We start from the raw sequence: 27589 nt of genomic DNA on the forward strand, positions 1-27589 counted from the left end.
TCATTAAAGCCACGTGACATCATGTCAAGTTACTTCTCAGAAACATGTGGAGGTAATTTCATGGCAGGCAATAACTGTTCATGATGAATTGTCCTTGGGCAAAACACTGAACTCCAAGATGCCCCTGAATCTCCACAAGGGGATCAATCATGTACTATCAAATATTCACTGCTTTCTTAAAACCAGCATGGATGATTTTTTCTTGGCCCTGTAGATTTCTAATGATGCCGTAATGTTTTTTTTTAACACAGGTGTTGACATCGAATGAAAAACACAAAACCTGATGTAGAATGAATGAAAAATGTAGAGTAAAAAATATTCTGTGTTGATTTGAGTGTTGCAAATGTAGTCCAGTAGAAACTACAGGAACATGGTTCCCATAGTTTAATCTTTCATTTCCTATTTCTAAGAATGTTCTGTTTCTCCCCTAAAATCTGAGTTACACCATTTATATGTTTATAAGTGGTATTTTATTTTAAGTGTTTCCTGTTGGCAGCAGTAAATGTAGTGGTACAGAGATACAGACAGAACGCAGCAGGAAGCACATGAACGGTGGAGAAATGCATTTAGTTAGAGTCAAAGAGCTGACACAGCCCTTGCTGCAGGCCACAGAGGTGATGGAGACGATCCACAAGCCTGTGAACCAGGAGTTAATGATTGTTGGCTGTTTTTTTAGATCTCCTGAAACACTTTGGAAACGTGGATTCTCTCCTTGACAAAGGAGATATCAAGCTACTTTCTCACTGAGCAGGAAGTCCACCATTCCTTCATCTCCACTGGAAGGCCCCACCTTGATCCTGACTTCTTCTGAAAATAAGAGCGCACCCCACTGACACAGACCCAACTGACTTAAATACAGACTTCACCCAAACCTAACTGCTTACTTACTAAATAATCAAATATTAATTATATATAATAATAATGGTTTAACAATGATTTATACAGGTATACTGATGTGGAGCTGAAAAAATGGAGTTGGCTGACACTGGCTTCTCCCTTGTACTTGGGTTCGGATACTTTACTGCCCACTACTGAAGTGACTGTTAGATCACTCAAAAAAACTTGGAGTTCCTCGTTTCCTTTAGGAAAGCTTTATTCCGGCATTCCTTATTCCAATCATATTCACATTTGTGCTTTTATATGCGTGCTGTGTGTGTGTGTGTGTGGTTTCTGAAAGAAATACAAAATACAAAATCAATACTAAATAGAACAATTATACCTAATTATCAATACGTTTTCCCATAACATTAAGCATGACTGGTTTACCGTTCACATGTTACGCATATCGCTGCCAAAGATGGAGCTCTTACTTCACAACAATTCCCTCTACTGCACTTTCCTACCTAAAGCAAATACATGTCTGCTAAACCAGTAAATCAATCATATTATTAAGAAATGGTACTTAGCATTAGACAACTCAACCATAAATACACAATATGTATCTAATTAAAGCGCTGCAAAATACAGTCTCGAAATGTGCAGGCTATCAATTATCCTTAATTGGTCACATGTAGCCGAAACGGCGAGCTAACTATGAAAAACCATAATGTCCGTAACAGAAATATAAATATACATAAAAAGCTATAATAATGGACTTACAGTTCAATGGACGCACACACTGCATAAACATTAACAGTTGCAATAAACTTAATTAACTTGCTGGAACTCAGCGAAACAGTCCTCGCTCCGTGACCTCCTCATGCACGGAGCTGGTCCGATCGGAACATACCATTCCCAGAGGGGGAGCGGAATAGTCCAAGTGGCATTGGCCTTTTTAACAGCCGCCCCCAGATTTCTTTAAGAAATCTGCACAACAACAAGAAAACCTATTGCCACTACTGGGACATTTAACAGTCTGGCAGTTTTGGAAGACTGATAATTCTGGATACTGGTCGGGTGTAAGAGCGATCTCCTACTTTCCCTTCCACAGTCCTCACTCTGCCATCAGATGCAGGAAATGTCTGAATAATTTGTCCAATGGGCCATGAAGCCCGAGGCAGCTGTGGATCGATTATCATTACTACGTCCCCAGCTTGGAGATTTGCAGATTCTGAACACCACTTCTGGCGTGTCTGGAGACCAGGTAAGTAGAATCGGATGAAGCTCCTCCAGAACTGATCTGCCAATAGTTGGCTGTGACGCCACCGCCGTCTGCTGAGGATCTCCGACTCTGGATATACCACCTGAGGTAATGATGCATCCAGCCGCCCCATAAGAAGGATGTTAGGTGTAATAGGATCAGGGTCTGCCACATCGGATGAGGTGTAGCCCAATGGTTTAGAATTAAGGATACCCTCAATTTCCACAAGCACAGTCTGAAGGACCTCTTCAGTGACTGACTGTGTGCCAATGGTGACTTGAAGTGCTTGTTTGAGGGACCTTATCTCCCTCTCCCAACATCCACCAAAATGGGGAGCGCTTGGTGGGTTGAAAGTGAATTTGATCTGTTGAGAGGCCAGCTGAACTTGAAGATCTGGATGTAGTGAAGAGAATGCTTCCTGCAGTTCTCGCTCTCCACCTCTGAAATTTGTGCCTTGGTCAGACAGTAGCTCAAAAGGTTTGCCACGGCGGGCCACAAACCGTCTCAGAGACATAAGGAATGAATCTGCATCAATACTGGGGAGGAGATCCAAGTGAACAGCCCTGGTTGTCATACACTTGAAGATGATCCCCCACCTTTTCTCGGTTCTTCGTCCAATCTTTATATGGTATGGACCAAAACAATCAACACCTGTTGAATAAAATGCTGGTTTGTGGAGGCGTAGCCTCGCTGGTGGAAGATCTGCCATTCGAGGCTGTTTTGGGTTTCCACGCCACTTCCTGCACTCAGTGCAATGATGCTGATGTCGTCTGACAGCCTCTCTTCCCCTTAGAATCCAATACTTCCTCCTCAGCTCAGCGAATACACGTTCACATCCTGGATGGTGAAGTTGGTCATCACAGTGCTGGATAAGGAGTTGTGTGATCTTATGTTTTGGATCAAGAATGATTGGGGGGAGGGTCTCCTCCTCAATGGCAGTAGTATGGCGGAGTCGGCCACCGACTCGAATGAGATGTGCCACGTTATCAAACTCTGGGGCTAGAGTGATGATGCGACTGCTGCTTGAGATGGACTTCCCCATCATCAACCTCTGATAGTCATCAGGAAAACATTCCTGCTGTACTCGCTGAAGTAAGCTATTTTCTGCTTCTCGATAATTGTCTGCAGTAGGTGGCGTGTTAGCCGCCCCGTGTAGGCACTGGGCAATGGCTGCAACAACCTGAGGCCAAGTCTCTAATTGCTCAATGTCTGGAACAGCTGGGAGAGCTGCTATGAGCCCACAAAAGGCAGTCTTTTTTACCTCCTCACAATCTGCAGAGATAGATGGTATCTGATGCAGTTGTGGCCACTTATCGGAGCTGTGTTTCAAGAAAGCAGGACCTTGAAACCAGCGGCTGTCTGCTGTCAACTCCTGAAGGTGCTTACCTCTGGTAATATCATCTGCAGGGTTGTTTGCTGAATCTACATACCTCCATGCTTCTCTGTCAGTCAAATCCTGAATCTCTGCCACACGAGTTCCTACAAACACTTTGAACCTACAGGATTCTGAGGACAGCCATGTGAGCACAGTGGTTGAGTCTGTCCATAGTATTATCTGGTGAATGAGGAGTGTAAGTTCTTTCTTTAGCACATTTGCCAGCTGTGCCCCTGTTAGTGCTGCACACAATTCAAGGCGTGGAATGGACTGTTGCCGTTTAGGTGCCACACGAGATCTGGCGGTGAGAAAGGCGGTTTCGACTTTGCCTTCTGTGTTCTTTGTACGAATATATGCCACTGAGCCATATGCCCGCTCTGAAGCATCACAGAAGATGTGTATTTCTCTGTGGTTAGTGTCAGAGTCCATTTCCTCACTGGTGTAGCATCTTGGCAAGACAATGTTCTTCAGGGAGGAAAGCTCACTCTCCCACTCTTGCCACATGTGAAGAAGACCCTCTGGGAGGGAGGGGTCATCCCAGTCCCTTTTCTTATCCCACAATCTCTGCACTATCACTTTAGCTCGTGTGGTATAAGGTACAATGAACCCTAAGGGGTCGTACTGACTGGCAAGCACCTGATATATGGTGCGGAGGGTTACAGTTGAGTGTGTGACTGAGTGGTGGTTATAGGTCAGAGTATCTGAGGAACAATGCCAGCGCAGCCCAAGAGCTGGTTCAGAGGCATCTTCTTGACCTTTGTTAATCACAAGCTCTGCACTGTCTGATCTGATCTCAGGTGGAAGGTGGGAGATGACAGAGATTTTGTTACTTGCCCACTGTCTCAGCTCAAACCCACCACTGCCTAATATGTCCTGCAATTTGTCCACAAGCACTCTGGCCTCATTCTCTGATGTTAGACTACGCAAACAATTGTCAACATAGAATGACTGTAGTACTGCTTGTCTGATGTCCTCACCCTCACGGCTGTGCTCGATAATGTGTTTCTGGAGGGCGAATATGGCACAGCAGGGAGAACATGTGGTGCCAAAGGGAAGCACTCGCCATTCATATATGCTGGGTGGTTCCTCTCGTTTCCCATCTCTCCACAAGAATCTGAGGAGAGGCTGGTCCTCTGGAAGAAGTCTAACTTGGTGAAACATACTGCGAATGTCGCTGCTGACAGCCACAGCATGCTCCCGGAATCTCAGCAGTACAGCGAGCAGGGAGGGGCCTAGGATTGGTCCAGGCAGCAGGAGCTTGTTAAGATTCTCACCTCGAAACTCAAATGAACAATTAAAAACCACTCTGTTCTTTCCATTGTGTGTCACCATATGATGAGGAATATACCAACTGGTGGGCGTGTCCTCGTCACCAGGTTCCAACTTCTGGACATAGCCAGCGTTGATCAGCTTTTGTATTTCTACTCGGTAAGCTGCTGCTTTCTCTGGGTCCTTTACCCACCTCTTCTCTGTAGCTCTCAGCTGGGGAAGAACTGCATCCTTTGGAGCTTTGAGTTGGGGCATCTGCTGTACACGTAAGAGCGGTGTAGCATATCTCTGAGTGCCTTCTATCTCTTTCCTCACTGTTCTCTGTTCCAGGAGGGCTAGGGCCTCTTTGTCCTGGCGTGATCGGGTGCAGGCTTTTTCACTCCGCCAGGGCAGAATGTCCATTTGCCACAGCTTCTCAACATGGTTGTATATGTCTGCTGAAGGTGACAGAGTGGAGGTGAAAAGACACTGCTGCTCTGATAGGCGGTATCTTAGTCCTTGTGCTGGGCCTTGGAGAGTCCAGCCAAGGCGAGTCTTCACTGCTGCGGGGCCTCCAGGAGGTCCCAGGCGTACTGGTTCAATCGGGGTAATCAGATGAGGATGATCTGATCCAATCAGCAACACAGGACGGACACAGTGCAAGGATTGCAGAGGTAGATCTCTCAGGTGCCAATACTTCTTCTGTAGAGCCTCCACTGGATGTGTGTGTTCTGCTAATCCTAGGCGTTTTGCAGTAAATGCTCGATTGATATTAAACACACGGTTAGGTTCAGCTGCTGGTGAAATAGTGAAAGAAACCATGGCACCGTGTAGCATCTGCAGCTCTTGTCTGACAGTTCGCAGGGGCAAATCCTCCGGTTCCCCTTTCAGGCCTAGTTGCTCAGCTGCAGGGTGGAGAAGGATGGTTCGTTCAGACCCATCATCCAGAATAGCGTATCCATCCATAGTTCGATCTCCATTTCTCAACACCACTTTGCTGACTTTTAGCAGCACCTTTCTCTGCTCTAGTGGTCTGTCAATATACAACACCTCCTCCGTAGTGCAGTTTGAATGGACTTCATTGTGCTCTGGCTTTGTTGTTACTTGGTCTGTAGCATTACCAGCCCTGTGATTAATGTCATGCAGTGCAAGGAGGTGACGGCTACTACATGTCTTGCACCTCATCTTCAAGTTACATTCAGCTGCACGATGACCTCGGCCACAACGCCAACAGCGATTGTTAGTTTTAGTCCAAATATGCTTCTGTGTGGTGCTAAGCATCTTGAAATTAGCACAGTTATTCAGTGAGTGCTTATTATTGTCACAAAAAGGGCAGTATCTCTTACCAGTCTCTTCTGATGTTAGAGGTGGAGCCAACTCCTTCTGGGCTGTTGTGCTCATTAACACTGCAGAGGGCCCCCTTGTGCTGAAGGTTCTGATTGGTTTTTTGGGCTTTATTTCCTTATCCCTCTTCGAACTGACGATGAACCTGAGATTATCTTCTTGCACTTGCAGCTCATACTCCAGCCAGTCAGCAAGGTCAAGAAGTGTGGGTATGGGAACCCTGAGAGGATGAATGAAACGGCGGAAACTAGAGCGCAGATCATGAGGGAGCTTTCCTAACAGACGGGAAACATGTGAGCCACACTCTAATTCTATTTTGCCCTTTCCTCCAAGTTGCTCTAGCATGCTGACCAAAGACCGCACACGAAGTGCAAACATCCTGAAAGCTTTGGTGTCACCACTTACAACATTGGGCCCATCCATGAGTTCTGCTATCCGCTGTAAAGCTAACTGGTGGGGCTGTCCATATTGTTGGTTAAGAGCTGCCATAGTGTCAGTGAAGGGAAACCTAGAGTTGCTGTATGAGTCAGCAATCAGTAGAGCCTCTTCTGACTTCAGATGATCAACAAGTATTTGATATTTGAACATCTCTGATGCATCATGAGGGAGGAGGTTGTCTAAAGCAATCTTTAGGCGATTGAACTCTCGAGGATTTGGGTGAATCATGGCTGGGATTGTGGGCGCTGGGCCCCTATAGAACTGCTCACGTCCACCTATGGGGCTTGGTGTTTGGTGACGAGAGTGACAGTGTCTAGTATGTTTCTCCTGTCTCTTGAATGCATCATACTCATGTGCCCTGGGAGAATGTCTGTGTGAACCTGACCTGTAATGGTATTCATCAGGATCACTCTCTGATGAGCTATGATGGGATGTCTCAGACGATTCCCTCGTTGTTTGGTGACCTGCATGACTGCTATGTGAGAGACTAGGATCCTTTAGTGGAGAAGAGTGCTTTGGCTTAACTGATAACTGCAGCTCTGTCATGGCTGATGTGGGCTGTACAGGTGGACTACTCACTTGCAATTGCTGGACCAGAACTCCCAGATGCTCTACCTGTTTACGAAGCTGGTGAGTGTCCATGGAACTCTGATGGGTGAGTTTCTCCAACTTTAATTGACTGTGCTCATTCTGATAGCGTAGTCTATCATTCTGCTGTCTTAGCTCCTTCAATTCTTTAAGCAGAGCGCCTTTCTCCACATGTTCTTCACGCTTGTCGCTGTTCTCAAACTCTCCCTTGAGTGGCCACTGTTCCTTAATGACCCACTGTGATGAGAGACAATTGTCCTGACTGATGGGTGATACTGAACGTTCACCACCCACTGCACCCTCATGTTCCACAGTATCCTCTTCATTCTGGTGAACAGTAGCAGGATGCGCCTGTGAACGATGGCTCCTCTGATGAAATCCAGAGAGCTCATAATCTTCAAAGTGTGCGGGAAGGTATGACTGCCTCCTGACACGCACACTATGCTGTTCTTCCAATAACTTGGACATCCTTATCAGTGGTGAACAAACATCCGGCTCGAAGGACCATGAAAAAATGGAGTTGGCTGACACTGGCTTCTCCCTTGTACTTGGGTTCGGATACTTTACTGCCCACCACTGAAGTGACTGTTAGATCACTCAAAAAAACTTGGAGTTCCTCGTTTCCTTTAGGAAAGCTTTATTCCGGCATTCCTTATTCCAATCATATTCACATTTGTGCTTTTATATGCGTGCTGTGTGTGTGTGTGTGTGGTTTCTGAAAGAAATACAAAATACAAAATCAATACTAAATAGAACAATTATACCTAATTATCAATACGTTTTCCCATAACATTAAGCATGACTGGTTTACCGTTCACATGTTACGCATATCGCTGCCAAAGATGGAGCTCTTACTTCACAACAATTCCCTCTACTGCACTTTCCTACCTAAAGCAAATACATGTCTGCTAAACCAGTAAATCAATCATATTATTAAGAAATGGTACTTAGCATTAGACAACTCAACCATAAATACACAATATGTATCTAATTAAAGCGCTGCAAAATACAGTCTCGAAATGTGCAGGCTATCAATTATCCTTAATTGGTCACATGTAGCCGAAACGGCGAGCTAACTATGAAAAACCATAATGTCCGTAACAGAAATATAAATATACATAAAAAGCTATAATAATGGACTTACAGTTCAATGGACGCACACACTGCATAAACATTAACAGTTGCAATAAACTTAATTAACTTGCTGGAACTCAGCGAAACAGTCCTCGCTCCGTGACCTCCTCATGCACGGAGCTGGTCCGATCGGAACATACCATTCCCAGAGGGGGAGCGGAATAGTCCAAGTGGCATTGGCCTTTTTAACAGGAGCAATAATAAATGTACTAACACCAAAACTGTAAAACACTAATACTTCACAACTTATCAAACTACTATGTAGTATGATGAGCTGTGCTACAGTTCAGGCATTTTATTCACAATATACAATACTGTACATGTAATGCAGTATCGCATATACTATAAAATGGAAATATTCAAGTAAAGTACAAGTACCACAAAGAAGTCAAACAATAACGTCCTGTCCCTTTAAGGCTTCAGCGTCGTAACCTAGGAGACGATTTGTTTACTTCCGGGTTGTCGAACTCGCGAACAACAGGCGAACCAACACGCACACGACACCGAGCAAAGCGGATTAAAGTCCCGCAGAGATGGCAGGAGAAGCCGAGGACGAGATACCAGGTCGATAACCACGGTTATCTCATTATTCCACACTTCACACTTATTATTACCCGTTTCAAGTTTAGAATATCAGCTAATTAGCCATCTAGCTAGTTCATTTTAACTACTGCTTTAGCTGACAGGCTAACGGAAAATAAACCACTTTATCCACGTTAAATCTCTCAGTCCTTTATGTGGTTTATTTAATGATGTAGTTTGGTGTTGCTATTTATATTTTTATTTCCTAGTTTTTGATAAAAAACTGCAAATGATAGAGAATGGACATACATTAGTTCAGCATTTTGTGTAAAAAAATGTCAAACTTTACGACAATCTTCTCAAAGCAAAGTGTACAGGTGCTTGTTTTGTTTGATATAAAAATGTGAATGCTGACAGATCAGTTACACAACAAGCTTCACTGGCAGTGGTACTGCTGCCACAACGTACAGGAGCAGAAAAGAAGATCACAGAGAAACTTTTCCTCTTCAACATCTTCAGTTGTTTTCTTTTGTTTCAGAATCTGGGGCAGTTTTTACTTTTGGAAAAAGCAAGTTTGACGACAACATCCCGAGTAAATTCTGGCTTAAAAACGACACTCCCCTCAAAATAGCTTGTGGAGACGAACACACAGCCCTGATAACACGTAAGAGGCACTTTAAAGGTTTAACTGAATGCTGGAAGAAATATATTACAATATTTGTTTTGTAACCGAAAGAGTTCAGTGTACGATTCAAATTAATAAGGAAAATGCTAATGCCTAATAAAGATAAACTTTATTGTCATTGCAACATCGTACAACGAGATTAAGGTGCCAACCAGTCTGTGCCATATATACAATGAAAAGAGATAATTAAAAAAAAATAATCAGAGACAGTCAAAAAGACAAAATAAAACACATACAACCATCAAGGAAACAAAAGAACCTCACATTGTGCTAATAATGATAATCTAGTATAATATTCAGCCTTGTACAAATGTCACTCATCACTTTGATCCACATCAGTGAAGCTTTGTCATCTTTGTCTCTACAGAAAATGGGAAACTCTTCATGTTTGGCAGCAACAACTGGGGCCAACTGGGGCTGGGGTCCAAAGTGACCGTGAACAAGCCTACTTGTGTCAAAGGTTGGTCTTTAAATAGCTCTCTGTTTTTGTTAGTTTATAAAAAAGTGAGTACTGTGTGTGAGTGCTGCCACTCACAGCTGCTTCAGCCTCTTCGAAGTCACCTCCTTCACCCTGGACACAAAACTAAGGTTGTGAATATTTATTTTTTATACTTTGACGTTATGGTGTATTTTTTGTAGAATTTTAAGGAAAATAATGAATTCAATCCATATGGGGATGAGGATGAACATAAAATGTGGAAGTACTTTCTGGATGCACTGTAAAAACTTTAACTGTAAAGTTAATTGTCCTTGTGTGATACTACCACACCTGATGTGATACTAATGTGGTTTACATATATGTGGAGTTACTTACTTACTCCTTCATGTTTTTTCAGCTCTGAAGTCGCAGAAGGTTCAGCTGGTGGCCTGTGGAAGAAACCACACTCTTATCTACACAGGTCAGTGTCGATTACCTTTCAGCTACTTTTAATCCCATCCGCTTCACTAACTTTACTGTCCATGTTGTGCATCGTTTCTGTGCAGCTCAGGGAAAGGTTTACGCCTCAGGTGGGAACAGTGAGGGTCAGCTGGGACTTGGTGACTGTGAGGAGAGGACGACGTTTCAGAAAGTTGATTTCTTCGACTCTCACGGACCAATCAGAATGCTGGCTGCCAGTTCAAACACCTCTGCTGCTCTCACGGGTGATTCTTGTTTTTTAAATTTCATTTGCTTTGTGTTTGCTGCCATGTTTTAGCTCTGTTATTGTTCAGTCTCAATGAGGCAGCAGCTCCCATAGCTGGAAGCTGAATCTAAAAATCCTGGTTTTGCTCTACAAATGCTAAGCCACTAATGTTTTTCCAGGAGACATGATGATTTCAGTCTATTAATTACAGGCTCTCTAATAAATGTACTGGTAGTTTCGAAGTTATTGCTCAAATAATAAGATTGTAGGGCTTATAGAAGGTTCGTTGATTGACAGTTGGCAGCTTTCTCCAGCCCTTCAATTCACAGTGATTCAGACTTTCAGAGCTTCAGTTGCTTTCAGGAGCATTATCCAAAAAAATCTTTATTCTCCTAGTTTCCAGCGTAAAAACAAGTCAGATCTTTCAAGTGCCTCCATGTTTTTGTGCCTATAGAGCATGCTCACTGCCATCCTTCTCCAGTCGCCTCCCCACTCACATCAACCTGTCAGTTGATAGAATAAAATTCAATTCAATTCAATTCAGTTTTATTTGTGTAGCACCAATTTACAACAGAAGTTATCTCAAGGCACAGTTTAAGGTTTAAGACCTTACAGAAAATATTTATACAAAAAATTATATAGAAAACCCAACAATCCCATTTGAGCAAGCTTTAGGCAACAGTGGAGAGGAAAAACTCCCTTTAGAGGAAGAAACCTCCAGCAGAACCAGGCTCATAGTGGGCGGCCATCTGCCTCGACCGGTTGGGGTGAGTGGAAAGAGAAGAGAGAAAAGAACAGCAGGCAATAAGACAACAACAAGCAGCAAGAACATTGGGCAGGTCAACTGGATTCTGGAGATGTACAGCTCCAGGCCGAGGATACCTGCAGAAAAGTACAGAGAGATGGAGACAGAGAGGAGGAAACACAACTACAGGAGAAGACACAAGGTTAATGACATGAAATGGTAGAATTAGAATGGATAGAGGAGAAAGGAGAGAGGAGGGGAGCTCAGTTTATCAGTAGTTCCCCAGCAGACTAAGCTATATCAGCAGAACTAAGAGATGGTTCAGAGTCACCTGATCCATCTCTAACTATAAGCTTTATAAAAAGGAAAGTTTTAAGTCTAGTCTTAAATGTGGAGAGGGTGTCTGCCTCCAGAACCTGAACTGGGAGCTGGTTCCACAGGAGAGGGGCTTGATAGCTAAAGGCTCTGCCTCCCATTCTACATTTGGAAACTCTAGGAACCACAAGTAAACCTGCAGTCTGAGAACGTAGAGTTCTGCTTGGAAGATATGGAACTATGAGGTTTTTAAGATAAGATGGAGCCTGATTATTAAGGGATTTATAAGTGAGGAGAAGAATTTTAAATTCAATTCTGGATTTTACAGGGAGCCAAAGAAGACAAGCTAACGTTGGAGAAATATGATCTCTCTTGCTAATTCCAGTCAGAACTCTGGCTGCAGCATTTTGGATTAACTGGAGGCTCTTTAATGAGTTATTGGGACATCCTATTAATAATGAATTACAATAGTCCAGTCTGGAAGTAACAAATGCATGGACTAGTTTTTCAGCATCACTTTGGGACAGTATGCTCCCAATTTTAACAATATTCCTCAGATGATTCCTTATTGCTGAGCAGGTGGTCATATAATTGTTTAGAAACTATCTTTTCAAGGATTTTAGAGATAAAGGGCAGATTGGATATTGGTCTATAATTCACTAAGACCCCTGAGTCCAGAGTAGGTTTTTTGAGTAGGGGCTTGACTACAGCAACCTTAAAAGCCTGTGGTACGTAGCCTATTTGTAAAGATAGATTGATCTGATCTAATATGGCCGTGCTGATCAAAGGTAAGACATCCTTGAGGAGTCTAGTCGGGATGGGATCTAAGAGACATGTTGATGGTTTAGAGGAATTAATTACTGAAATTAATTCAGAATGATCTACGGGGAGGAAGCAGTCTAAGTACGAGCGTGGTCTTGCAGATGAATCTAGAGTTGTTGTACAGTCCATGCTATATGCAGGGAGGATCTGATCAATTTTTTCTCTAATAGTTATGATTTTATTTGTAAAGAAATTCATAAAATCATTGCTGCTGAGAGTTGAGGGAATACTAGGGTCAACAGAGCTATGACTCTTTGTCAGCCTGGCTACAGTGCTGAAAAGAAACCTAGGGTTGTTCTTATAAAACAAAACTGCTCTCCAGTCTGAACAAATGGCACCAAAACAAATGGATCAGATTCTGATAATTAATAATAATAATAATAATAAATTTATTTATAGAGCACTTTTCTAAACATATGTTACAAAGTGCTTCACAAGACAGACAAGAAACACATGTAGCCCAACAAGATCAACTTGAGCAAGCACTAGGCAAACAGTGGAGAGGAAAAACTCCCCCTAGGGGAAGAAACCTCCAGCAGAACCAGGCTCAAGTTAAACGTCCATCTGCCTCGACCGGTTGGGGAGCAGGAAACAGTTATACAAACAAAACAATAATACAAATAACTACCACGTCGGTCCTTGGGAAGACCAGTTCCAACGTAAAGACATTGTAATCTAATGGAGAGTCCTCCCAAGGACTGATTTGTTTTAGCTTACAGAAGATCGCAAAAGGCTCGCCGGTAGAGGTATGTTTTAAGGAGAGTTTTAAAAGATGTTACTGAGTCAGCTGATCTTATATCCTCGGGTAAGCTGTTCCAGAGTTTAGGGGCTCTAACTGAAAAGGCTCTGTCACCTCTAGTAGTCATTCTGACATCAGGGACATACAGAAGATTTCTATCAGAGGATCTCAGGCTACGTGCAGGCTCATAAGGCTTTAAAAGCTGGGATAAATAGCTGGGGGAAAGGCCATGCAGAGCTTTAAAAGTTATTAATAAAATCTTAAAATCAATCCTAAAACATACTGGCAGCCAGTGTAAAGAAGCTAAGACAGGAGTGATGTGATCGTATTTTCTTTTTCTAGTTAAGAGTCTTGCAGCTGAATTCTGAACAATCTGGAGCCGATTAATAGATTTCTGGCTGAGACAGGTGAACAGACTGTTGTAATAATCAAGGCGTGAGGAAATAAATGCGTGTAAGATTACTTCAGTGTCATGAAAAGAAAGAATTGAACGTATTTTGGAGAAATTTCTAAGATGATAAAAACATGCCTGAACAAGCTTTGTGACATGATGCTCGAAGTTAAGTTTACTATCAAACCAAACACCAAGACTTTTTGCAGTGGGCTCAGAATTATCTAAGAGAGAATCTGTGCAGGGCAGAATATGTTTGGCTACACGTTGTGGACTGATGACAACTATTTCTGTTTTGTCAGAATTCAGCTGCAGGAAATTTTGAGCCATCCAGTTTTTTATCTCATTTATACACTCATGTAAGGAACTCAGTCCCCCGTGGTCTGATATCTTAAAGGGACAGTACAGCTGAGTGTCATCAGCATAGCAATGAAAAGAAACACCATGTTTGCAAATAATATGTCCCAAAGGGAGCATATACAAAGAGAACAAGATTGGCCCCAGCACTGAACCTTGTGGGACTCCGTACTTTACAGGAGAAAAAGATGACTTGTAGTTATTAACTGTAACACAAAACGATCTGTTGGACAGGTATGAGGAGAACCAGTCCAGTGCAGTGCCTTCTATTCCAGCCCAGTGCTTTAGCCGGTCTAACAAAATTTGGTGGTCTACTGTATCAAAAGCAGCACTAAGATCAAGGAGGACAAGAATAGAGCACAAACCAGCATCAGAACCAACAGAATGTCATTGGTTACCTTCAGTAGGGCGGTCTCTGTGCTGTGGTGTTTGCGAAAACCAGATTGCAATTCGTCAAAGATGTTATAGTTGTCTGCAGCTAGAAATAAGTGTTTAGACACGTACTTTTCTAAAATCTTTGATATGAAGGGTAGTTTGGAGATTGGTCTGTAGTTTTCGGGGGATGAGGGATCTAGACCAGGTTTTTTCAAAAGAGGTTGCACACATGCAATTTTAAAATAATCTGGCACAATCCCAGTGGACAGAGAAGTATTGAAAATAATCAGGAGAGAGGGAGCAAGCGAATCAATGATCGAGATTAAGAACTTAGTTGGGATGACGTCAACTGGGCTGGAAGATGGTTTCATTTTAGAGACAGTTTGTAGTAGCTCAAATAAGGTCATGGGAGGAAACTGGCTTAAAGTGCATTCTCTAAAAGGGTGTGAAACTATGACTGGTGAGGAGTTGGGGATGACAGAAGCTCTGATTGATTCTATTTTATCATTAAAATAGGTTAAGAACTTCTCACACTCTACATCACTTTCAGCTGGGATGCTAGGAGGGGTTGGGTTTACTAACTTGTCAACAGTATGAAATAAAAATTTAGGATTATGGCAGTGAGCAGTGATCAGGTCTGAGAAGTATTTAGATCTGGCATTCTTTACCATCGTATTGTAGTGGAGTAATGCTTCTTTCATAGCTTCATAATGCACTTGAAGTCCGGTTTTCTTCCATCTCCGCTCAGCTTTCCTACACTCAGCTTTACAACTACGAATGCTGACATCTATCCAAGGCTGTTTGTTGGTGTCTTTACGAGACACATTTGCAGTTTTTAAGGGAGCAGCAGCCTCTAGCACAGAGGCACAATTATTGTTGAAAAGGCGGACGACATCATCAACATGTGATGTGCAAGAAATACCCTGCAAATTAAAATGTTGCAGAGTTTATGATGCTCATAAAAATGTGTTCACAGTTTTGTAACTTCTCTGTCTCTGAGGATTATTCATTGGGGTAAATGCTTTTTGTGCTGCTGCGCGTCAAGTGATCAACCTTTCCAACCTGTTGTCAAACTGGTTTGTTTGGACCTTGAGTGGTGAACACGTGTTTAAGACAGTCAGCCAGATCAAGCCAGTCAAACATAGACCGAGTGATGACAGATATTATTGCTGAGTGACGTTCTTATCCACAGAGAGCGGTAAACTGTTCATGTGGGGCGACAACGCTGAGGGTCAGATCGGTTTGGGGAAAGAGAGTCACGCCTGCTCGCCACAGGAAGTCACTGTTGGGCGTCCAATCAGCTGGGTGTCCTGTGGATATTACCACTCTGCCTTAGTGACAGGTAACAATGTGATTCAGCCACCAACCTGAAAAAACACACTTTTACAATTCAAACAAGGAGATAAAAGCCAAAATGTCATCAAACCTGGGAGCAGAGAGAACGTTAAACCACACAGAGAAAAGGAGAAGAGAGCAGGTGTGTAGCTGCAGTTTCAAGTGTTTTTCTGTGTGTCTCAGTTGACGGAGCTCTGTACACGTTTGGTGAGCGTGACAGCGGGAAGCTGGGTCTGGGCACCGACCAGCTGCCGGGACACAGAGTCCCTCAGCTGGTGAAGGGCATCAAAGAGCCGGTGACACAGGTGGCCTGTGGGGGCGGACACACGGTGGCGCTAACAGGTAAACAGGTGGAAACAGAACACTTAATGAATCTGCAGCTCAGGGATCAGATGCAGTAATGAAGGTTTTGTTGATGTCTCCTCTCTTCTAGGTGATAGTATTTACACATTCGGCCTGGGGCAGTTCGGACAGCTCGGTCACGGGACGTTTATTTTTGAGTCTCGGCTGCCGCGGATGGTCGAACACTTCAAGAAGGGACGAGTCCGTCAGGTGTCCTGTGGAGAGAATCACACCGCCGTCATCACTGGTTATTATATTAATAGATAAATACAGTTTCTACTCTATTTCACCACCTCCATTTCTGTTTCTAAGTCTTTAGCAGTTTGATGAAATCTGCGCTGTGCTGATTTTAGATGGTGGTTTGCTCTACACGTTTGGAGACGGCCGGCATGGGAAACTGGGTCTGGGAGAAGAAAACTTCACCAACCAGTTTAAACCAACTCTGTGTTCACGTTTCCTGAAGTACAACGTTCAGGCGGTAGGTGTTTGACACACGCAGGATTATTAACGTGTTGATTTCTGTAATGAGAAGAAAAGAAATATGTGTGATATGATACAGACCACAGACGAGAACTTGTTTTTTTATTTAAATTAACTATTAAAAGGTTTTTGAGATATTTTAATTTTTTACACATACCTGCGTTTTAATTTCAATTTATTTTTCTTAACATTTATTTTAAAATAGATGTTTACACATTTGTTAGTGAGTTGAAGTTCACATACAATAAAAACATAATGCTGAGGTATAATGTGATTAAAAAAAAAAAATTCTTTGACGTCTACATATTTCTTTTTAATCATTTTAGTGATTAATATATTTTTGCATGGGCTACATTGATTTAAATCTTTTTTAATGTTTTCAGAAACTGTGAGTAGTGTGCTGTAGCTGTTTTAATAGCACACAGACATAAAAGTTACTAATTCTATAAGTGGTGTCGTATGTTTTCTTTCACTGTGTCCAGGCTTCGTGCGGCGGCTGTCACATGGTGGTGTTGGCCTGGCCGAGGAACATAAGCCGCGGTGATTTGACTCTGGAAGTGGACGACGTGACGGAAGATTACCTGGAGAAGCCGTATGTGGAGCTGCTGGGGAACACAGCCGACTCCTCCACCCTGCAGAGGAGTCTCTCTGCCCGGGTCCGCAGGAGAGAGAGGGTGGGTGGCAAGATCCGAACACAGTCAAAGCTTGAGCTGGCACAACGAGTTCATTCATAAAACTGTGCCAGTACTGTACATGACTCTGTTATACAGTTATAAACACACTTACATTTAAGGTAATATGAAAACAACAGGCTGCTATTCTGAAAGGTCTGGACATGTATTAGATAACGCAGCAGCATTTGTCCCCACAGGAGCGATCTCCAGACCAGTTTGGCGCCATGTTCAGCACACTTCCCGCCATGACACCTGGGTACCTCCACCCACCGCTGCCGGTCTCCAGCCAGACTGTCCCCCCCAGACTGCCTCCACCCGAGCTAACCCACAGAAAGGTGCTCAGTAGCACTCACCAACAGTGGAGCACAGGGTCAAACCACAAGGGTACCGAGCTCACCTTCACCTCCTCCTTCTCTCTTTTACTGCTTCTCCTTTTAGGCCAAGATCAACAGTTTAGTTTCCAGCTATAATCCAGTGGGACCTGTACAGGACGACTTTTGGCTCTCAGTTTTTGCTCATTAACTGTTTCAGCAGAACTGATTATGTTATGTTTGTGCAGCTGAGAGTTTTTATCATCATTCTAAATGTATTGAAATTACACCTGTCAGTGCAATTCAGCTTCAGTCTGAGAGTCAAAGCGTTTCTATGTATTATGATTGTTATTCTGTTTGTCTGATGTGCTGCATAAAACCACACTGGATCAGAACTAATCTGATTTACATGACCTGCCTGGACTCACATGGCGTCTTGTTTTCTGTCTGGTCAGAGCAGACAGGGGCTGAGACAGACAGCGTTATGGAGAGCCTGACTGACACTGACAGCGTTAAAGGCCTGGGAGAAACCACCGACTTCCTTAACATGGTGAGAACTCAGCAACTCTTTATCTGACCTGCATGTGGACTACAGCATGAGAGCAATATTAGAGCAGACTCGGGTTGATTGTTTAATTCTATAATTGCTTCTCATCCTTATAGACGCATGTGATGACGATGGACCCCAGTGAGAAAACACTCACACTGTCTCCAGTTCAGAAGGTAAATCTCTCAGCAGAACCCAAACTACACTGGATTTAATGTGTTGATACTGATAATCGCGAGGAAAAAAATTCACTTTATCCACAAACTCTGTTTATAAGTGAACACAAACTTATCTCAATCTTTGTGAAGTGCAGTATTCTCAGTCAACATCTACAGTATACTAACTTAGATGTGACCCAGGAGGCTCCGGCCTTTCTTTTTTTTCCATTATTCCCTCATAAATACAGTATATGATTTTCTGTCTCTTGAGTTGTCTGCATGTCTCTTCACCTAACGCATGCTTCTTTTTCATCCCCTTTTTGCTTTCTCGTGCCGGGGATAGAGGAAGGGTAAGCACGGTAAGGCTGTTAAAGGACAGAAAGAGAGACAAACAAAGGAGAGCAGTTTCTCCTCGGCTTCTCCACCTCATAAGATCGAAGCTGTCTCTCCTCGAAGGGCGTTGCCCACCGAGCTCCTGAGGAGCCACAGTGCTCGATCGCTGGCTTCCCTGAACTCACAGGGACAGAAAACAAGAAGCCAGAACAAAGAGAATCTGATCATGGCTGTGGAGGAGCTCCAGAGGAAACCCATTAGAAACAAACCTCAGAGTGCGGAGGCCATTAGCAAGGGAGCATCCAAGCAGCATCCCAGACCTGTTCAGGGGAAAAGCCAGCTGAATGGCAGGAAGCTGACAGAAGAAGATCCAGAAATAAAAAAGACAGTTTTAAGTGGTGGTTCTGAATCTTCCGCTGTAAAAGTAAAGCGACTGCAAGCTAAACCTGTGAAGGTTAAAAGCAGATCAGTCATTGTGCAAAGTCGAAACACAGGAGTTAGCTCTCCAGGTAAATTCCAAAACACCTACTTGCCTGACTTCAACCTAACTGATTCCTTGAATGGAGAGAGCACAGGTAGCTCTGTGGTAAAAGGAAACTCTGAATCTAAAGAGAATACAGATTTGTCAAAAACGTCAAAGAATGAGAAAAACAAAAAAGAGGTTCAGCCCAAGAAAGAGTCCACACCTGCAAAACAAGCTCAGAAACAGTTTAATGTGCATGATGGAGCTGCATCCCTTGCAGCTGGATCAGTCTTAATACATGAGGTGGTGTCCAGAAGCTCACAGTCGCCCTCTGAGAGCAGTCGTGGTATCTCTAAGGACAACGTGATGAAATCAGCAAGTGAAGAATCTGAATGTCACAATGGTGAGCTTAGCAACAAATCTGCAGTTAGCATTAACGTCATACCTGCTCCTGAGAGTCCTGACGTGAGGACGAGTCAGGATGAGAAGGAAACAAGTCAGGACAAGAGTAAGGATGAAAGTAAGGAGCAGGCAAACTCTGTGACACTCAAAGAGGAGGAGGAAGATGATGACAAGGAAGGGCAGAGAACAAGTGCAGGAGTAAGTGGGGATGAGGAGGACAGTCACAATACCAGTCACAGTACCATGAAGGTAACAGTGGAAGATGATGGAGAGCAAGAAACTGATGAGGATGAAAGCAGGAAGGAGGAGGAAGACGAGAACACTGCTGACAAGGAGGAAGAGGAGGAAACAAGTGGGATGGTAGAAAGTGAAAGTGAAGATGAGAGTGGAGAGAAAGAGGAACGCAAGGGAGGGTTGAGTTGTGAAACAGATGGCAACAGCAGAGGAGAAGAGTCTGAAAATGAGGAGGAGGAAAGTGGGGAAGAAGAGGAAGAACTGGAAAGTGAGGCTGAGGAAGAGGAGGGTGGAAGTGAGATCACCTCCAAGACTGACGAGAGTGATGCAGAGGAAGAGACAGAAGAAGATGAAGAGGAGAAAGAAGAGAGTAGTGTTGAGGATGAAGAGGAGGAGAGTAACCAGGAGGAGGAGGAAAACTACAAAAGTGAAGAAGAAGAAGAAGAAGAAAGAGAGGAGGAGGAGGTTGAAGAAGGTAACGAAGGAGAGGAAGAGAAGAAGGGTGAAGAAGATGGAGAGGAGGAGGAGAGTGAAGAAGATGAAGGAGAGGAGGAGAGTGAAGAAGAAGAAGAAAGAGAGGAGGAGGAGGTTGAAGAAGGTAACGAAGGAGAGGAAGAGAAGAAGGGTGAAGAAGATGAAGGAGAGGAGGAGGAGAGTGAAGAAGATGAAGGAGAGGAGGAGGAGAGTGAAGAAGAAGAAGAAAGAGAGGAGGAGGAGGTTGAAGAAGATGAAGAAGAAAGAGAGGAGGAGGAGGAGGTTGAAGAAGGTAATGAAGGAGAGGAAGAGGACAAGAGTGAAAATGAGGAGAGTGAAGAAGATGAAGAGGAGGAGGAGGAGGAGAGTGAAGAAGATGAAGAAGAGGAGAGTGAAGAAGATGAAGAAGAGGAGAAGGAGGAGGAGGAGAGTGAAGAAGATGAAGAAGGAGAGGTGGAGGAGGACAGTGAAAATGAAAGCCAGGAGGAGGAGGAGGAGGAAGAAACTGATGAAGAGGAGAGTGAAGAAGAGGAAGAACAAACAAGTGAAGATGAAGATGATGTAGAGGAAGAGGAGGAGGAAGAAGAAGTTAAAAACAAAAACTCTGCTGAAGTGACAAAAAGTAAGAGGCGGGGGGTCAAAGGTCAGGCAGCCGGTGAATCCGAGGAGTTTTGGGATGATGTTCTACCTCAGTACCTGAACCTGAAATAATAATGGGAATGAACAGATCAGTCACAGGAGCCTGGAGGGACGTTTACGATCACACCCCCACATTTCAGAGGCTGGAAACACAACAAGTTGTTAAGAGGTTATATTGTCTATTAACTTGTCAATTAATAGATTCATAGTTTCATCATTGAGTTAAATCAACCTGTAAGTGAGGAGATTCCATTTCAGTCTTCTGTGAAAAATTAAGTCATGTCGTCTGCAAAGAAAATCTCCAGCTCATCAGCCTCGTACACAAAGAACCACGTCCAGCTTCCTACTGCTGCAGGAACAAACTGTGCCTGAGTCATTTTTACATCTGTCTTTATCATTTCATGCTTCAGTTTATTTGTTCTGTCCATTACTTTACATTCACATCTGGCTCTTGTGTCAGTTAGATAGTGGGTTCACTCGCTGTGTTTACTTCTGGTCTTTGGGTTTAGTTGAATCATCGTTTACACGTTTACCACGTTCACATTTTGATTTCACAGTGAAAAGAAAGCAGGTAAACCCAGTGGTCAGTATTCAGTCAGTCCAGTACTGAAACTCTACAAACCAATCAGGCTGTGATCAGCCAGTAGACGGAGCTGCTTTGATCTGTTGATGTACATTTTTATCTTTTAATCCACTTATTCACATTTTCACTTTCTTTTTCTGAGATTTTTGCTTTTGTCTCAAACTGTTTTGTTTTTGTAATAAATTCATTTCAGTAACATTCACATAGTGTTTGTGTCTTCACAGGCTTCATGTGTCTAATTTTCTCCTTTCTCAACACTTCTTCTTCTTCTTCTTCTTCTTTTCACTCCTTCCTTTATATCTTGACTTTTATTATTATCGGGTACAGATTCAGTTTGGAGCTGGTGGGTGGAGCTTCTTTTCTTTTTCCAGTCACATCGTCGTCTTTTCTGTTTATTACCCCAACGTTCATCCTCTCACGTTGCCTCTTGCTGTAGTCTGGAGGAGCTCAGTGCTGCTTGTCAGCAAATAATCTGCTCTTTAGTTAAGAATCAAGGTAGGAAACATTTAATCCTGATTTTCCTGACCAGTTTTTTCCCTGTTCTCCTGATTTTTATAGGGTTTTGTATCGTTTGTCATTTCCTCGTCTGCCCTAATTTCCTGATTTCCTTTTCCCTAATAACTTGAACTCAACACACAGTTCGATCTCTCGGTGATTGTTTTAGTCTTTGAGACTTTAATGTAGAAAAATTCTTCCTCTGCTTACGGTGAAGTGCGTTTCATGTCTTAATTCTCTTGTTTTGCTCAGAGATGGAGCAAAGATGAGGAGGAGGAAGAAGAAGAGGATGAAGAGGAGGACAACAACATTGATGATGAAGAGGAGGAGGAAGAGGAGGAAAAGAACGATACATCAGCTGAGGAGATACCAGACGACTCAACAGAGAAATCAGCAGAAGACGGGCAGAGTCCTGTAAGTTCACAGAGATGAATTAAAAGTGTAACACTCCTCACTCCTGTTGGAACTAACACATAACATTAAATCTCTACAGAAGCCTGAGGAGCTGAAAGAAGAATCTGTACCTGATGGAGAACTGAAAGGTGACAGAGGTTTGTTTTAATCAGCTGTGTTACGACATAGTTACACATGATCGATAACGCTCGGAAAGTCAAGAAAATGTAGACCAAGGGTCTCAAACTCAATTTACCTGGGGGCCGCGGGAAGCAGAGTCTGGGTGAGGCATATGTAGGAACAGAAAGACTGATGCAGGAAACTGTCTTTCTGATCTCAACAGCATCTGAAATCAGTGAGCAGCCCAATGCTGCAGCTGAAGAAATGAAAGATGGAAGCCTCAGACCAGCCAATGGGAATGTAGGGAACAACACAAACAGCCAGTCAGGCTCTGATAAAAAGGTACAAGAAAGAAGTGTTTATGCTCCATTTGTGTAATAAAATATATTCAACAGTACAACTTCCAACATCTGTGCTCCTCTTAGTTCTCCCTCTTCAGGCGGCTGTCTTTCACCAGGCCGAAACAGATCAATGGTAGGGACCAAACCCCAGCAGAGGGCCCTGCCCGCGGGAATGCAGCCGTTCAGGGAGAGCCTCCATCCCCCGCGGCCAGTGGGAACAGAAACACAGAGACGAACAGAGGCAGAGCACAGCAGCGGTCCCGCTCCGGTGCCTGCAGCGTCCTGTGATCCCAGGGAAGAATCTCTCAGGTGACCTCAGGTAACATCAGACCACAGTGTCAAAAGGCTCATTAGCAGCACTCATGAGTCCTATTGTTTTCCAGCAGTTCCCCTCAGAGATAATGGCTTCATCAGACACACAACATGTTTCCACAGGTGCACAGATCAGTGCAGATCCTCTGATCATGTCACAAAAAGGAAGTAGTAACATAACAGTCACAAAGGAAATTCTGATTTCAGCATCACTGATTGTTGCTGCAGCTTAAAGGACTATTCCACTTAAAACCTAGAAAACACGACGAGCCTGCAGACATTAAATGAACTGACACGTTTATTCTGGAGCAGGGAGAAAACGAGTCAAAACCAGGGCAGGTCTAAGCTCTGGGTTTACTGTGTGAACAGGTTTGTGCAAAATAATTGGAAATTTGAGAATAAGGCAACAAGCAATGGTTCTTATTAATAAAATAGGAAACTCAGTGGTCGTTTAATGTTTTCAATCATGACAATACACAGAGAATAAAAGACAGACTGGATATAAAACACCTGTACGAGTCGCACCAAAGAAAACTGGACTCACGTTTTCCTTTGCTCTGATGTGTTTACGACAAACCTGGGATCTGAACGCTTCTGTTTGGAGCCACCAGCACGCCGTGTTGTGAGTGCAGCTTTCAATCAACCACTAAAACCAGCGGAGCCTCCTCCACCAGTACGACCAGCATCACCTTGTTACTGGGATGTTTTTATCCGTACCTGTTTTTGATTAGTTGCTGTATGACAGATGTTTCTGAACCAGCAGCTGAGCCCCAGCGTATGTGTGTTTTCAAACTGTGAGCATGTAAATATTCTTATTTATTGTGACTTTGAGCACATTTGCACTTTTGATGTGATCTGTCTGAATGTCAACGGTTTTATATTCTGACACAATAATCTCATAAACTAATCCATGTCATTTTTTTATTATTTGGATTTTTGTGATATCAGTAAAGCTTTTTGATATAAACCTGATGATGACTTGTTATTTTGAGGCTACACATCGTTCTAGCTCGTGTTAGGAAACTGTTCTTCACAGCAGCCGCTTCTCATTTATTATTGATGCTTTTAAAATGTTCATTATCATGAGCTGTCGCACGTTTATTTGTAATTTATCAATGTACTGTAGAGATGGGGGAATGTGTGATTTTAAAACACAATCAAGCATGCACATCTGCAAAACAGAAAAATGCAGTCACTTAAATGAGCAGCTGGTAAAGTTAGTACACCTTAAAGAATTTAAATGCCTTGTTAATTCTAGCTTTATCAAGTCTAGGGCCAAAATTTATATTAAGGGCACCAAATAAATAAATAAATACTAAATATTATGTTGAGCAGAATATTTATGATTAGAAAATTTAATTTGACATAAATATGTAGTGTGGAGTAAAAGCTGGTTTAATGACAGATGTATAATCCAAAGTAATGAAACAATAAGAAAACCTGCTAACCTCTGTTTTAGAGGTGAGTCTAAACACATGAACTCATTTTAAAGTAAGAGATCTAAACCACAGCTGGTGTTGTTTTTGTACCAGTCGTCTTTTTGTCTTTTGGATGTTTTATTTCAATAATAAATAGATTTTATTCAACAGTGTAAACGTCACACAGTGTTTGTCGTGGAGCTCCGTCTGTTCCAACCAGCAGGGGGCACTAGTTAGCGCCAGCTTCTCTTCTTCGTGGTTTACGTCGAGGATTGTTGACAGCTCACCGGAAGTGCAGGACAGCTCCGTTTTTCTGAAACATTTTGGAATTTTTACCTTTTTCTACCGAAAAATCAAAAACTGGAACAAGTTTAATCGGTGATATTTGACGGGAATGGAGGAATATCACAACGGCAGCGAGGTTTGTCACTGAGTCGACGTGTTTTAGGTTAACGATGTAACTAGCTCCTCGTAACGTTAGCATCAGGAGGGTTTTTGATGCTAACGCAGTTTGTTGGTATAAAGTCTGTGATATATTATATTATATTATATTATATTATATTATATTATATTATATTATATTATAACATCTGAACCACTAGATAACCTCTGAGTGACATCCTTTATGGTTTCAGCTACACTCAGCTCCTGAATCATCTCAGATACTTTGAAACATCAGGATCAAACTAAATTCAGTCTACTGACAATTAAAGAAGATGATCCGGTCCATTCTCTAACTACTGTCAAGAGAAAAATAAATCAATATATATCATTTAAAACAATATATACGTTTATATATTATTGATGATGATTTATCATTTACTGCCTGATGGATAATATAAGAAAGTTACAAGAAAGAAAACCTGCTGATATTTGTAGACTTATATTTTATTATAAAACCATTTCAGCAGAAACTGGAACCCATGCTGATAACCTGCACTCATGAATATTTCTCTACATGTCTTTATTTTCTCAGGGCTCCTTCAACTCAGAAGAAGCTGATAGCGTCGTCAAAGAGGTAACTTGTTTATCTGCTTTAATTAAGTGAGATGATTAATTGTAACTGATAACCACATGAACAGTAAAGACAACAAGAGGTCGTGTCAGCTGTGGATGGATTATGAGACAGTGGCCTCCGGGCACAGACATGTACAAATGTTTTAACTGTGATCTTTGGACAGAGCACAACTCTGTTGTCTCTTCACTTCAGTGTCCTCCGGCTGAAACAGCACCCAATGACTCCCACATGACTGCCAACACTGAGCTCTGTGTGTGTGTGTGTGTGTGTGTGTGTGTGTGTGTGTGTGTGTGTGTGTGTGTGTGTGTGTGTGTGTGTGTGTGTTTCAGTGTATTGAGAGCGTCATAGGTGGTGATGACTACAACCAGAGTCAGGTGAACAAATGGACGGCCGGCATCGTGGAGCGCTGCCTCACACAGCTCGTCAAACAGGGCAAACCTTACAAGTACATGGGTGTGTGACGAGTTCTTACTGTGAAATTAAGCTTTTTCTTTCTCTCTTCTCCAAATGAACCCAGATGTGAATGAAACCTGAATGTCCTCGGACTGAAGTGTTCACTGTGTGTGTTTGTCTGAACAGTGACGTGTGCTGTGATGCAGAAAACAGGAGCAGGTCTCCACACAGCCAACTCCTGCTTCTGGGACACTGCTCTGGACGGTGAGAACTTCTGTCGCAGCCTCAGACAGATTGTCCTGTGTTTCTGTGTGTAACCACAGTGAGGCCTCGATGACCTACACTTTGACCTGTGCCTGAACGTCTGGTGTAGAGATGTTATTCTGCTGCTGTCGGTGTTACAAAAATGTATTTAAAAGGTTTAAAAACGCCAAACTGCGGCATGCTTAGTGGATCTGATCTCTCCTCATGACCTGATTTATCCTGTTTCTGTTGCTCCAACATGCAGCAGCTTTGGATAAGTCTGATGTAAACACTTCACACTGTTTTCTTTGCTCTGCTGACACTTTCTGTTTGTTTCCTCTGCAGGAAGCTGCACGGTGAGATGGGAGAACCGCACCATGTACTGTGTGGTCAGCGTGTTTGCTGTGGCCGTCGCCTAGGAAACACTAAATACAGGAAATGCACACAAACAAGCATCACCGCCACCAGGAGAGGAGTGTAGTGTGTTCCTGTGAACAGCAGGGGGTGCCACTTCCATACAGCTGTTTGTGAACAGCTGCACGTCTCATCATCATGGTGTCATGTCACTGCAGTGCTTTAATATGATGTATCATTGATGCCTGGCAGCATGCAGCAGCTCATTTAACTAATCCGCCTCCATCAAAGTGTTTTGATTTCATGTCACGGAGGATTTTTTTGTACTGGCAGCAGGAGAAATAAACTCGAAGAGATTTGTGCACAAACACCAGAGTTCAGTGTTTTCTGTTAAACTCATAAAAGCCAAGTGTCAACAGTGCTTTTATATAACAGCTGGTTAGTGTAGTGGTAAGATCCTTCAGGTGGGAGACCTGGGTTCGAATCCCGACTGTGGTCTACCTCCAGTAGGGTCCTTGGGCTACACGTCCTTACGCCTAACCTGCCTTTGTACCTTGTTCCTCACTGTAAATAAGTATTTGGATAAAATCTGACAAATGTAAATGTTAAATGTGAATCTATCCTTGATTGATATTTGTCATCAGTTGTTGGTCATTTCTAGGTTTTTCTGTTTTTATTAAATTTAAATTTACATTTCACCTCCTCTGTTAATGTTAAGGTTCACGTTACTGTCTCGAGTTTAATGTTTTTATTTTCTGCTAAAAGCTAAAAACTGTGATTGAATGTTTGTCCTGTGTCTGACGTCAGCTTGTTCCTCTTTCTTTGATCTAATGCTTCGTGATTTCATTCAGAACTTTGCCACTTTCAGACATAAACCTTTCAGTTTCTGAGCGTTGTGAAGTGAAAACAGTTTAGATTTCTCAAAGTAACGTCATGAAAAATAAGTGAAAAGAGCTTGAAACGTTTTAACCAAGAAAAACTGTTCAGCGCTGCCACTGTGAGCGTTAAACTTAGTTTTAACTAATGATGAAGAGAAGCTGTCCTACTCTTCTGTTCATTTCTCATCATTTCCAGGAGTAGATGTTGATTAACTGATTTAATCTTTGTCTCTGTAGTGGTTTTGTGTTTGTGGTCATGTAGTCACCGATTGTCTCTGATCATTTCGTCTATGTTGCAGTTTGTGTGTCTTGTTAAAGTAATAGTAATGTTTGACTCCTCATTTTGTGCTTTTTGTGCGACTTACAG

General features: G+C 42.8%; 3 protein-coding genes across 5 annotated transcripts; 2 read left to right on the forward strand and 1 right to left on the reverse strand.

Moving 5' to 3' along the window:
- Nucleotides 1-1052: 1052 nt before the first annotated feature.
- Nucleotides 1053-8392, reverse strand: LOC113164689. 3 transcript variants are annotated; one of them, XR_003299027.1, is made up of 3 exons: nt 8218-8392; nt 1600-7788; nt 1053-1170 (listed from the first exon to the last, which is right to left on the reverse strand). XR_003299027.1 is itself a non-coding variant. In XM_026364091.1 (2 exons), the coding sequence occupies exon 2, from the start codon at nt 7539-7541 to the stop codon at nt 1848-1850; it is 5694 nt and encodes a 1897-aa protein (XP_026219876.1). In that variant the 5' UTR covers nt 7542-7788; nt 8218-8392; the 3' UTR covers nt 1552-1847. The 3 variants fall into 3 exon arrangements, 1 of the variants encoding a protein (XP_026219876.1); XR_003299028.1 differs by lacking the exon at nt 8218-8392 and having other exon boundaries at nt 1600-8142; XM_026364091.1 differs by lacking the exon at nt 1053-1170 and having other exon boundaries at nt 1552-7788.
- A 279-nt stretch (nt 8393-8671) lies between these two features.
- On the forward strand, nt 8672-21990 carry rpgrb (retinitis pigmentosa GTPase regulator b). The gene is made up of 14 exons (XM_026363917.1): nt 8672-8771; nt 9268-9393; nt 9782-9874; nt 10251-10313; nt 10399-10557; nt 15475-15624; nt 15801-15959; nt 16051-16206; nt 16313-16437; nt 16922-17113; nt 17311-17497; nt 17880-17974; nt 18088-18147; nt 18473-21990. The coding sequence occupies exons 1-14, from the start codon at nt 8741-8743 to the stop codon at nt 20744-20746; spliced, it is 3870 nt and encodes a 1289-aa protein (XP_026219702.1). The 5' UTR covers nt 8672-8740; the 3' UTR covers nt 20747-21990.
- A 2611-nt stretch (nt 21991-24601) lies between these two features.
- On the forward strand, nt 24602-26714 carry LOC113164567 (dynein light chain Tctex-type 3-like). Its single transcript, XM_026363921.1, has 5 exons — nt 24602-24757; nt 25313-25354; nt 25684-25807; nt 25934-26011; nt 26336-26714. The coding sequence occupies exons 1-5, from the start codon at nt 24731-24733 to the stop codon at nt 26407-26409; spliced, it is 345 nt and encodes a 114-aa protein (XP_026219706.1). The 5' UTR covers nt 24602-24730; the 3' UTR covers nt 26410-26714.
- The last annotated feature ends 875 nt before the right edge of the window (nt 26715-27589 follow it).

Source organism: Anabas testudineus, chromosome 2 (genome assembly GCF_900324465.2).
Source record: "Anabas testudineus chromosome 2, fAnaTes1.2, whole genome shotgun sequence".
NCBI classification, from domain to species: domain Eukaryota; kingdom Metazoa; phylum Chordata; class Actinopteri; order Anabantiformes; family Anabantidae; genus Anabas; species Anabas testudineus.

Bases quoted from the DNA above. Each gene is read 5' to 3' on its own strand.
- rpgrb (XM_026363917.1), top strand. From the start codon at position 8,741: ATGGCAGGAGAAGCCGAGGACGAGATACCAG. The intron at 10,314-10,398 runs GTCAGTGTCGAT...GTTTCTGTGCAG, and splicing joins CCACACTCTTATCTACACAG to CTCAGGGAAAGGTTTACGCC. The intron at 10,558-15,474 runs GTGATTCTTGTT...TCTTATCCACAG, and splicing joins CACCTCTGCTGCTCTCACGG to AGAGCGGTAAACTGTTCATG.
- LOC113164567 (XM_026363921.1), top strand. From the start codon at position 24,731: ATGGAGGAATATCACAACGGCAGCGAG. The intron at 24,758-25,312 runs GTTTGTCACTGA...TTATTTTCTCAG, and splicing joins AATATCACAACGGCAGCGAG to GGCTCCTTCAACTCAGAAGA. The intron at 26,012-26,335 runs GTGAGAACTTCT...TTTCCTCTGCAG, and splicing joins CTGGGACACTGCTCTGGACG to GAAGCTGCACGGTGAGATGG.
- LOC113164689 (XM_026364091.1), bottom strand. From the start codon at position 7,541: ATGTCCAAGTTATTGGAAGAACAGCATAGTGTGCGTGTCAGGAGGCAG.